The sequence below is a fragment of the Telopea speciosissima genome, chromosome 7 (genome assembly GCF_018873765.1).
Source record: "Telopea speciosissima isolate NSW1024214 ecotype Mountain lineage chromosome 7, Tspe_v1, whole genome shotgun sequence".
NCBI lineage: Eukaryota > Viridiplantae > Streptophyta > Magnoliopsida > Proteales > Proteaceae > Telopea > Telopea speciosissima.
Genome location: NC_057922.1, coordinates 22,574,547 through 22,587,416, shown reverse-complemented (window position 1 = coordinate 22,587,416; position 12,870 = coordinate 22,574,547). Strand labels below are relative to the sequence as shown.

The window sequence follows — 12,870 nt, the reverse complement described above, 5'->3', positions numbered from 1 at the left end:
AATTATAACTACTAGAGATTGACAATGTCAAAAATGTACAAAGTAGCAGCTGCACAAATGTACAAGTGATGTGCTTCAAGTGCACAAAGGCAGGTATAGTGGTAATAGTAGTGTAAATAAGCTACACTTATAAAATCGAACTAAATATAAGAAACAACCACAGAGAAACAGTTTCACCTCACACAACATAAAGCGTGAAACAAAATAGATGGTTATTACTGCAATAGCAGCTAATCAATTGGATATTACCACAGTAGAGCACGAAATCCAAATAGTATCCAAGCAGCCCTTCACTGGGAGGAGCCAAAAATTCTTACCGCAGTGGTGTATTGAAGTGAAGCTTGGGGACGACGGGACTTGGGTGCAGCCTAGGGTCAGGTGAGTGAGAAGTTGGGGGTGTGGTGGGGGGGTTGGGTTATGCTGGGAGAGAATTGAGGGCGGGAAAGTTGTCTGAAAGGTACAAAAGGGGTTTGAATAGGGTTAGCACGAGAACTTGGTTGTTGCGAGTGGCTGTGAGACAGAATCAGGGTTGGGGAAATATCTGCGAGAGGAGAAATCGCAGGTTATGTGGGTCGATCAGAGCAGTTTTCATGGGTTTGGAGGTAGAGAAAATCAGTGGTGAGAGGGGTAGATAAAAATATGGGGTGAGAGAGGTAGAGAAAATCCGGGGTCAGATCTGTGGGGGTAGAGATAGTCAGGGGTAGGGGTGTGGGTGGGGTGCTACTTACCTGCGGGCTCTAGTGATAGTTGGAGTTAGTAGAGTCGTGGGTTTGGAGGAGAGATAGTCGGGGGTTGTAGAGTCATGGGTTTGGAGGAGAGAGAACCGAAGGTTCGGAGTTGAGCTAATTGAGGGTGATAGGGCTAGAGCTACACATAGGTGGAGAGAAATTCAGGGGTAGATAGAACTATTCAGGGTTTAGAGATAATCGGGGGTGTGAGTTACTTACCTGGACAGGAGGTTCTTCTCTGACTATCACTGAGAAAATAGGTTTCTCATATCTGGAGAAGTACCCGCTGGTGAAGCTTCAAGGGCCTTCGAAGTAAGCGAGGAGCTCACCGGAATCCCAGGAATCGCCTGGGGTTTTTCCGAGCAGATATGACCGTTAGTGCTGGAGAGTGATGGCAGAAAAGAGAGGGCGCTGGAGAGTGAGTTATCTGATTAACTTCAGAAAATACAGAAAATTGTGTCAATATAATGTTTGGAATAAACAGAAAACCTAATTACTTTGGATTTGACCAAGAAAGAGGAGTAAGAGAAAGGCGGATCATCATTTGGTCTATCACCCTAGCACTCATAGAGTCAGCTTTTTGCTTCCAATGATTTTTGGGTCCTTTCCTTCTATGCCGGCCAGCATAAGGCATTAGGGCTGCAACTTCCATAAATATTTCCACAACTTATGGGCCTTTAAACTATAAGTTCTAAACAATGAGGGTTATGAGCTTGTACTTTATGCCTTTTACTGGCTGCTTTTGTTGATTCTGTTTGTTATACCGTGTGACCAAATTTTGGGCTTCATACTACCAATGCCATACAGCTTTTCAGATGCATATTTTGAAAGAAAAGAAATGAAGACCTTCGAGAACAAATATTGGACCCGGAAGGAAAAAAGGGGAAAAGTAGAGTCTAAGTGCATTTGGCATGGAAAGGAAATCTGATTTCACCTTCCATAGTTTCATATTCACTCTTTTTTATTCTATAATCAAGTATATACTGAAATAAAAATATTTCATTCAGATAGAATCAGATAAGTCCCCTCTAGCATGTCCATTTTGCGATTCAGATTCTGGGCGTGAATCTGTACCCAGTGTTGTTCCAGATGCCACTTTTACAGGTACTAATTGATAAAGACATATGATGTATGGGCCGCATCCTTAGTTTAAAGTTTCACTTATAATTTGTCAGTTACTCCAATTAGTGCACATGGTTATGATGAAAAGGGATTAAGCCATTAAGGTATTCATGGGGACCACTAGTATGGTCTTTGGTGGATTGGAGACTAGGCATCAGGGGTGAGACTACCATTTTGCTTTTTGTTTACTGGATTAACAGAAGATATGACTCTGGATAGGTAGGAATGAAAGAATTGGATTCATGTGGCCTGCACGAAATAGTAAGACAAGGTTGGATGACAACTATGTTGATGGAGCCACTAGGATACACTTTGTATTAGGACTATATTTTTTTAATTTTGTTTACCACTTCAAGTATTAGCACTACTATGACAAGTAATATAGTGAACTGCCATATGCCTTCAGGCAGCACTTCGCCTATTTCCTCCATGTGCAATGACGATCTTGTCATTTTGACCATTGTACAGATTGGGAACACTCTAGATGCCACATGTCTTCCCCTTGCTTTCGCAACTAGAAGTTCTTCAAACAGAAAGTTGACTTTGCAAATAAACTTTTGAAGCATCATATTGACCGAAAATTATCCCAGACTAGATGATGACTTTGAGTACATGTTCACTAAATTTTGAGTACTAATAGAATTGCCATGCTGTATTTATCGGCCACATGCTTGATGCTTGTGGCACCTGTCAGTTCTTGAACTGCCCCTCGTCTTTTTATTTATTTTAATTCTAGTTTTGATAATTTGTTGATACAGCTTTACAGGTCTGTCTGCACTCAGTGATTGGTGTACTTAATTTATTCGATATCCGAAAAAATAGTATTACTGTTTGAGATATCTCTTGTTGCAGTTTAGCATACCTTTGTCTTCTTTGGGTAGGACTTGGTATGTTTTCCATGTGTGGTTACTAAATCGATTTATTTTTTTAATTTTCTCATGTAAATTATTCAAATAGGCACTCAGATTGAGGTCAAATGAGCTAAAGCTCGAGAAGCAATTGGAGAACTCAAATGCAGAAATTACTTCATACAAGTACTCTCAACATTTTAATCTTATTTTAGTGCTTTGTACTACCATATTATTTATGGTCAATTGATTATATATCTTTGTGTTAACTTGGTCAAATATTATTTTCAGAACTGAATGATTGCGTAGGAGTATAATTTTTTTTGGATAGTTAGGCCCGAAGGAGACTTGAACTCAAGACCTCCTAATTGTGTGGTGTTGGTCCTTGCCAACTAAGCTACTCCCTTGGGGAGTTGGGGTTCTGCTTAGGAATATTTGATATTGTAGCAGATCCTGAGCTAATTCCTTTCAAGCAAACATAATGTTGAGCATAATTGTAGTTGTTTACTCAGTTTAGATTTTTTTTCAACTCTATGGGTAATGGCACATGAAGGGTCCATTTCTACTTGATCATTTGGATTGTCAGATTTGGAAATGAAAATATTTTTGATTTCCTCTCTTATTGGTAAGAAAAGAATTTTCAAGAAGGGAATTGCGATACTACTGCAAAGAAGCATCAGACTTGATGCTAGGCCTGAGGACAAAACTGCAGAAAAACATCGGGCTTGACCCTTGTCAGCCTACTTGAAAAGTCAAAAAGCTGCCTCCCTCCTATTGGTCCTGGACTTGAAGAAGAAAAGCTATACTGCCCATAGCCACCATAGCCACCACACACTGTACTCAGAACTGATGTTCTCTCCGGTAAAGATTGGTGCACGCCACTGCCCATGTCCACTACCCTCCAAATTTATACCCTTGGAGTGTGCCAGACAAGCTTGTAACATCTATCTCCATGCTATCATCATCCTCATCTGGTCTGAACTTGTGGCTCGGGCCTCTCGAGTAGCCTGTACGTGTGGGGGGAACGTGCACCGTGGTTGGCATCCTATGTAGCATGATCAAATTGTCTTTCTCCTGTGAATCAGATGGGCTCCTCCTGGTCATACTCTCGGAGGGATGCATACCTATCACCACCACCGCCATCATCATCATCATAACTGTCACCATCTTCATCATCTTTACCAGTAGATGGAGACGGTGTGCAAGTGTGGCTACTGGAATGTGACCAGTCGATGTCCTGCTCCTCATCAAGGATCAAGAACTCGGTTTCGACCTTGGTCGAAACTGAAATATTTTGTGAAACCACTGAATTTCGGTCGAAACTCTGCACATTTCAGTAGTTAGTTTCATTTGACCATTTTTATGATCAAATGGCCATATTTTGGCCCGAAGTTTCATGGAGACCCTAATTAAGCATCCGTAAACACAATAGAACCTTTAGATTGTTAACAAGACACTCAAATTGTTAGTTTGGTTTTGTAACCTAGGTTGGCAGTGTACAGCGTACCTTGGCTGTATATTTCTCAAATATAACATATGCTACACATTATTTAGTAATACAACATACAAAAATAAATGAAAACAACTAAATGTATGATTGCAATTTACAAATGGAGAAAAATCATTTAGTATTATTAAATGTCAAAGTGTTACAACTTACAACTACAAGTACACCATACATGTACAAGTGTACAAGTGTACAAGTGTTACAACTATAACTCCATATTAAGTGAACAGTCAACCACTAAGTATTAGCCCTATTTTATTTAAAAATTTGATGCAAGAAATTCAATTTTTAAACCAGAAAATTTAAAATAAAAATAGAAAATAAAATCCGGCTGCGTGAAGTCGTAGATCAGCTTATGATATTTTACATATAAAAAATTGAAGCCTAACCACTACAAATTTACACTATTTTTATTTTCTTCTAAAAATTAGCTTTGGGGAAAAAGTTTATACCTCAAATTGTGAATCTTCAAGAAATCTAGCTCAGAATCTTCTCTGTAGATGTATTGTACGATCCTCCAATATGTTTCACAAAGATTTACAAGTGGAGTGGACAAAAAACTCAAAAGCAAGGGGTTGGAGTCCAATTCGCAGGTTTCGGTCGAAATATGTCGAAATGGGTCGAAACAATGGCCCATTTTGATTGAGATTTGGTATTTAAATCAAATGAATGTACCATTTCGGCTCTACAAAACCGAAATGCCGAAACGGTACGAAATTTTAACCTAAAGTTTTGGTTGAAACATTGCATGCTTATAGAGACAGTCACATGCAATTTCGTTTCGACCAAGGTCGAAATATTTTGCAAGATTTCGATCGTTTCGACTGAAAACTCAAACCATGCTCATCATCATCGCCATTTTGGGACTCAAAAGGTCGGGGTATCTGTGTGTGAACTTGGCCCTCTTGGAAAGCTATAATTTCGTTGACATCGACACTCATTTTAACTAGCAAACTTGTACACAGAGTTATGGTTTCGAGGTCTCGGTATCTCGGCTGGTTTCGGTCAGCCCAAAAACTGAGTTGTCTCTATAACTCACCCACAATGCTTTTTTTTTCCTTCAAATTTAGGCCCTTGGTATCGGGGGCCATATGACCTAATTAGGTCATGAAACTTGCAAGACAACCTGTTTTAGGCCCTTTAAACATGGTGGAACCCTTAGTTTTCAAAAAATTACACCCAAAATGTTAGTTTGACTTAGGACCCTAGTTGGTAGTATAAGCTATATATATATATATATATATACTGATATGACCTATTCCACACAATTTTTAGTATCAGAACACATATAATTCAAGTAGAACAACTTAAATAAGCAATAGGAATCAAAAGACATCAAATTATGAAACATTTCATAAATCATACATCTAGCATCGTTTGTTATATAAAGTCAAATATATTTTGAGTCAACATTTAACAATACAAGCCAACAACTACTAACTACCAAGTCACCCCTATCCATATATGCTCCTAATATTGAACGAGTGCCGGACCTTCAAGTTCAAATCTCCTCCAAGGAAGGTTGTTGGGCATCAAATCTCCTCCAAATGTTGTTCTTGAGCATCAAATCCAAGTGTTCCAAGCTTTTTTTTTTTTTGTTGGGTAAGATTTGGAGCAAATAAATGATTTGGAGCTGTTTTCTTCACAAACTAAAGAAACCAGTCGAGTTTATCGAGAATAGATCTAAATTTTGACCGAGAAATGTTGAAACATGGTATTCATATCATGGTTTAAAGTATCGACCGATACGATACGGACCAATACGTATCGGTATCGGTCGATACCGATACGATACATACCGATACGTCTCCTTTTTTTTTTATTTTAAAAGAACTGTCTCGAATTGTATCGAAATGTATTGACCGATACGGGCCGATACGTATCGATGGTATCGATACGTCTAGTAAAGGGTTCAGTGGGTGATTTAATACGTATCGATATGTATCAGCCGATACGGCTTGATACATACCGATACATCACCGATACGTACCGATACATATCGATATGCACCGATACATACCGATACCATTGATAAATTCCATAAAAAAATCCATTTTCACTCACAGACTCTATACAATTCCTAATTTAACGAAAAAATGAAGAAAAACTCTCAACCAAGAGTCTAAAATCTTGCATTTAATCTTGTTTTTTCACACTTTTAAACTGAAAAGCGAATCAAGGAGTGCTACAACATCATCCTTTGTATTATCGAATACTCTTCATGGCTATAGACGATTACAACATGTGAGAGACTTCATCTTTTATAACAATTTCAATTTAATGCACTTGTTTGGTTATACATTATTCACCATTTTAGGTTTTATGCATGACACATATTATATATTGCTTATTTATATTGTTTTTTGTTCCAAAAGTGTATTTCCATGTGTATCTTGACCATTTCTATGCGTATTTGTATTGTTTGATACGTATCTCCGAAACGATACGATATGATACGACACGTCTCTTAAAATCACCCGACCGATACGATACCTGATACCGATACTTTAAACCTTGACTCATATAACTGATTTTGTGACAATTCAGCAAGATATCGAAATTTCGGACGAGATTTAGGCGAAATACCGAAATTTCGACTGAGAAAATGTATTCTTCTTATTTCGCACCCTATCTCGACTTGACCCGTGTCGAAACCAAAACAATTGCCTAGATCTCACGAGACCTCGCCGAGATCTAACGAGACCTCAAACCATGCGTAGAGCCGTAGAGTGGATCCTCCTCATCTGAGTCCTCTTGGAAGATGTTGTTGTGCTCGGTTGGGTCTTTGTCATTCTCCATGCGTATGTGTATGTGCTGCATCTTCAGTCTCATGTTGTAGTGCACGTACACCAAGTTCTCCAGCCGTCTGTGATCCAATTGGTTCCGCCTCTTGGAGTGGATAAGTGAAAATGTACTCCAATTGCCCTCACATTCGAAGACAAAACATGTATGGGAGAACACCTTTCAAGTTAGGTGCATCACTCCCATTTTGCACTCACCATTCACCTGCATTAGAGCATTAATATTATTCTTTGTAAGTAATGGTACTTGGTACATATTTATATGAATCATAGTTGTCACGACGTCTAGACAACCCAAGGCGTTGGAGAGGGTCCACACAAGGCAACACCAACAAGGCGCCTAGGCGACCCAGATGCCTGGACCAAGGCGACACCGTGAAAACTAAGATATGAATTGAACTAAAAAAAACCAGGTAATGGGACTACCAGAAGCGGTACTGTCCCAACCAAACTTTGCAACTGCACGGCCGAAAGTCTCATATGCTTCCCTGAAGTTCTTTATCTATAACCATTGGTGATTTTAGCATCAATACCAAATTGAGTAATTACATTCCTTAGAAATTTAAGAAACTACAAGTTTCATTTCATTATTGTACTTGGACTGTAAAGATGGATTTGGTTCCAGCTTGGTCACCACATCTTGCATTGCATGTATGAGTGATTGATTCATTCTACGTTTGTGCTTGTATTGGTATTTTGACCCAGGTTCCACATCAACTCTTCTCTGACTGGACTTAAAAATGTTGCTTCATTCATGTGATATCTAAAGTGTTTTATTACCCCCACCCAAAAAAAAAAAAAAAAAACAAAACAAAAAGATATCTGAAGGGTTTCATATGGAGATTGTTTTTCTACGTTTTTTTTTATGCTGTAGCTTTTTCCCCTTCTTGGTTTCTTAACATCCATTATCCTAAAGAACCTTGGTTCTGTATCCCCTGCAGAAAGAAAGTGTCTAGTCTGGAGAAAGAGCGTCAGGATTTGCTGTCAACCATAGATGCTCTGAGAGAAGGTATGTCTTCATGTAATGTGGATTTGTCAACGTAATGCATATCCGTTTGTTTTGAAGTTCTCTTTTGTAGTTCAGAAATTTTCAGTACTCGTGGGAGAAAACCTCCCTCTTATTCTGTAAAATGGCTCAAAAGAAATTTTTGTCCATTTTGAAATTTGCATGTGGTTTTCAAACAAATCTTTGGAGATGTTTTTATACTAGGGGCAGTTTTGTACTTTTGGGAATTAGGGTCTCTCTATATGTAATTTGTTGAGATGTGTTACCCGATATTATAAGGGTATTTTTGGTTTTTTATTTATGCTTTATTTATGTACTTTTGAACAAGGGTAGGATTGTAATTTGGGCTGTGACACTGTAAGGGCATTCATGTCTTCTTTATTTTTGAATTAATTGAATAAATAGGAGGCGTGGTGGTCTAATTGACCTATTCATGTGATGTGATCTCCCCTTCTCTCTCTCTCTCTTGCGTCCCTCTTTCTCTTGCAGGTTTGAGAGTGTCGCTCTCACATTACTACCAACTCAAGGGGTAAAGATTTCAAAACGGTTGTTATAATTATTCATTAGAGTGTGAATACTTGTCTTTTACATGGCTCTCTTTATTTGGAAGCCAAGTCATAATCTCCGTAGAGACTGAAAGGATATTATTTGGCATTGTGTGTCTAAATGAGGTGTTTCTAGACATTGTGTTGTATATGTGACACAAGTCTCTTCTCCATTTACTGCTCTGATGCTACTTAATGTTCACAGAGAAAAAGCTACTGCAATCTATGCTACGAAAAGCATCTACGGTTGGAAAGCCTGTTGATGTCAGCAAGACACCCACTACTACAAAAAATGTGTCAACTTCTACAAAGGACATAGGTATACATTTATTTAGCTGTACCCCTCCCCCCTCCTTTATGGTACTAGGCTTTATGTTTAAGTGACCATATTTGTTTCAATATCAAGCATTTTTTAATAGTTTCATATAGTTTAAATGACCATATTTGTTTGAATATAAAGCATTTTTAATTGTTTTCATATCTCTTTCCTTCCCACCCTGTGGGATTCAGTTACACTATCTTGTTTCAGTCAGCAATTTGGTTAGTGCAGGATAAAAGAAGCTGAGTCCTGGGTGAGACTGAAATATACTAATCTGCACAGGATAATCTGGGTTTTTTTAAACTAGTATAATGAAAGGTGCTATGTGCTTGCAGCTTAAGGTACATCTTGAGTGGTCAATGTGAGAAACACACCAACATATCCACTCTTTGAAATGCAAATTTCGAAGCTTTGGGCTTTCGAATTATTTTAGTTACTCTAATAATTCTAATTTATGATCATTATTTGTAATGTTAGTTTTCAATCATATTGTCATATTTGTGATAGTATAGCATTTATTTGATACGTAACAATTTATCAATAGAAATGTGATAAAAGTTCAAAGTAGTGATACAACTACAACATGACCTCGTACAAGGACTAATTACAATGGCTTCTATAGCACCCAATGTAGGATCGAGGCAACCCAAAAAGGGAGTTGGATTGGGTATAAAAATAAATCTTGATAGATGATGCTTGACAACCTAATGCAATTATGATAGCCCAAGTAGATGGTTTGCAAATAAAGTTGAAAGAGATAAGAGAGAGAGACAATGAGGACACAAGTAATTTATAGTGGTTCGGTAAACTGCTTACATCCACTTCTGGCTTTTCATTAGATAATCTCAATAACCCTTACAATGTTTTTCCCGGTATCAACAAAAACCCAAGTGTTTTAGGTCAACACTCCAACCTAGTGGTTTCCTTGGATCACCACTAACAACCTAAACAACACTCTCGAATATGTGAAGAAATACAACAAAGCTCAAAAGCCAAATACAGGAAATAAAGCTCAAAACAAATACCTCTATGAAATCAAAAGTTGGTTTAATGGCTCATTAATGATCAATATTTATAGCCCAAGAGAGCCCAAAAATATGGCCTAAAAATCAGCTCCAACGGGCAGACAAGTACCCGACCGGTCGGAGTACCGGTCAGGCCGGTACTGCATCCGGTTCTCAGTGACTGTTGTACAACAACTATAAATATAGCCGTTACAGGAACTGGTCGGACACCGGCAGGCTGGTATATCAGCCCGTGTCAGTCCGGTTACTAAGCTCAGGCCGGTTGCTCAGTCCAGTTGAGACTGAGCACACTTGGGTGCCTGTGATCGGTTTCTGCGTCGGGCAGGCATTAAGCCTTTCAGCCAGCTCTGCCTGGTTAAACGGTTCTCAGTCCGGTTCCATTCTTGCATACTGCATACTCCGATCTCTTGAGCTGGTTGCACTGGTACTGCAACCGGTTGCCCTATCTTGAGCAGTACGAAGGGGAAAAGGTCCTGGTCTTAGACGAAATGATTTCCAAGTAATCTTCAAATATTTTCCAAGTCAAAACCCTTATTGTAAGTTAAATCCCCACCAAAGATCATTTTACCAAAAAGTCTTGAGGGTATACCAATTTTAGTTTTAGGTCTTTTTGGTTTAGGAAAGTCTCTGATGCCACAAGTCATTAGATTCATCTTACAAAGATTTTGGATACAAAAAGAAATACAATTTACAATGCAAGATCCTAAGTTCTAGAGACACGTCCATTTGGTGAAGTCAATCTTTGATGTATATCACTTGAAGCTCTTGACCCGCTATATTCTTGACGTTCTTCGACATGGATGGGCTTACACAAGGCTCTTGATCTCCATTGAAGATGTCACTTGTTGCCACATATGGAAAGGACAATCTCATTGAAACCTGGACCAGCCAAGGATGCCAATGCATACAAACCATCCTGCACACTCATACACCACATTATCACCAAAAACCATACATGTAATTTCTCAACACCTGATACACTGAAATCCTTCCTACGAGGCTACGACTGAACTTCACACATGATCAACTTCATAAAGGAATATCGTCTCTGAAGCACAATCTTGGGTGAACAACCCTAGTTTTGGTAAATCATTAGCCAATTAATGCAGATCGAATGATGGATTTGCAAGTGATTGGCCCACTTAAGGATTGGAGGAACAAGATTCTTATTTGAAGGCTAGGTATGGGTCAGATCTGATGTCAAATTTAACAGTCAGATCTTAAAGGACCTCTAGATCAATCAAATAAGAGAATGGAATAGAACTCTGAAATTTAATGCAGCTTCAGCAAAACCATATTATTCAGATAATTACCAAATACCACCTGGACCCTGTACTTGTGGGTAAATAAATTTATAATTTCAGAAATGGGAAAGGAAGATGAAATGGTAGACAGGGACTGAAAAACAAGACTGTAACTTCTTAGAGACAGAACTGTGATGGAACTCTAGGATTAGAATCTCCCAACCCTGATGGACAGATCCAGCCAAAAAAATATTATCTTAATGAGGGATGAAATGGTTCGATGGACAGTTGCAGGGAAAACCAGAAAACAGGGCAAGGTGTTGAACTGTAAAAATCTGAAGTAGAAAACTAAGTTTCTTGTAGGTGAAAGATTAAAGAAGATCAGATACAAAGTTTGGCAGCAAACCAATCACTAACCAAATAGTTAATGAGTAAAACAAGAAATCAGAAATCAACTGGAAACAGGGGAGTCGCCTTTATCAAGTAAAGGAAAGAACAGCAGAAGAAATAAAAGAAGAGAAGAAGAACATAGACTAATCACCTAAGAGATTAGGGTTAGAAAACCTCATGTAAGTCCAGGATCACAGAGATTAGGCATTCAAAATAGAAACCAGAATTTAGCAACTACCAGAAATAGTAACTCCCAAAATAGTAATTCAGATTTAGTAGTTGCTGAAATTAGAAACCGAATTTCGGAAGTTCCAGAAATAGAAAGCAATAGAATACTGAAAATGGAAACAGAAGTTCATAAACCAGAATAGAAACCAGACCCAAAATAGACACAGATTTGAAATTAGTAACTGAAACCAGAATAGAAAGTAACCACTGATCAGATTTAGAAACTGTAGCTAGAAAATGCAGTAACAAGGGATGGAATTAGAAACTCTGCAGATCTGGAAATAGAAACTTCAGTAATTTAGAAACTGTAATTAAATCCAGTTTAATAACTGCAGTAGTATAACTTCTGCTCGCAGAATTTCAGAAATAGCACATACAGGCCTTACTAGAACCAGTGGTTGATGTTCAGAAAGGATCTCAGAACCAACTGTATGATGTCGAGTTCAGAAACTGATCTTAATAACTGACGAAAAATAAAAGAAGGGAAGAAAAGAAAAAAGGATGTGTTAGGCTTCTCACCTAACTGCGGAGAAGGAAGCCCACCAACTCCAGCTTTGGCATCCCACCAAGGTTTCCCTACTGCATCCCACAGTAGAGCAGTTTTGAATCCCACAAAACTATGTTCCGTCTCTCACAGAACTCACAAGCTCAAGGCTAATCTTTTTTCCTCAAATCGATGGCCATACTCTTTATTTATAACTCCATGGAAAGAAGCAAAATAGGAAACTCCTATGTATGATGCTGTGGTAGAGTGAATTCTTAGTCCCGTATATGTAATTAAGACCCCGAATATGGGCTTAATAAAAAGGCTCATTACAATAACCCAAAAGTAAAACGCCCAAGGCCAATACAACACATCCATGGGCTAAAATAAAGTCTTGCTAGACTCAATTGAACAATCTTAATTGCATCACTAACTCATTCAGAGTTCTCTGTTTCCTTTAAACTGAAACTGCATCTAAGAAACAAGGTACTGGATGGCTGTGATACAAGACTACCCAAGCAGGTATGGGGGAAGGCATATGCTGCGGTGGTGCACTCTGGTAGTTGAATTTTGTTCACTCTGTCTTAGTTTTCTTTTTTCCTTTTCTTTCGTGTGTGTGAAAT

At 38.4% G+C, this 12,870-nt stretch overlaps 1 protein-coding gene across 1 annotated transcript in view; it reads left to right on the top strand.

The window, feature by feature from the left end:
• LOC122669162 (protein BLISTER-like) overlaps nt 1-12,870 on the top strand; it is a 47,541-nt gene that overhangs the window by 32,132 nt on the left and 2,539 nt on the right. Inside the window, exons 7-9 of the mRNA XM_043865845.1 lie at nt 2,808-2,884; nt 7,948-8,015; nt 8,763-8,876. Of these exons, the coding sequence (XP_043721780.1) occupies nt 2,808-2,884; nt 7,948-8,015; nt 8,763-8,876 (259 nt within the window). The remainder of the gene's footprint in view (nt 1-2,807; nt 2,885-7,947; nt 8,016-8,762; nt 8,877-12,870) is intronic.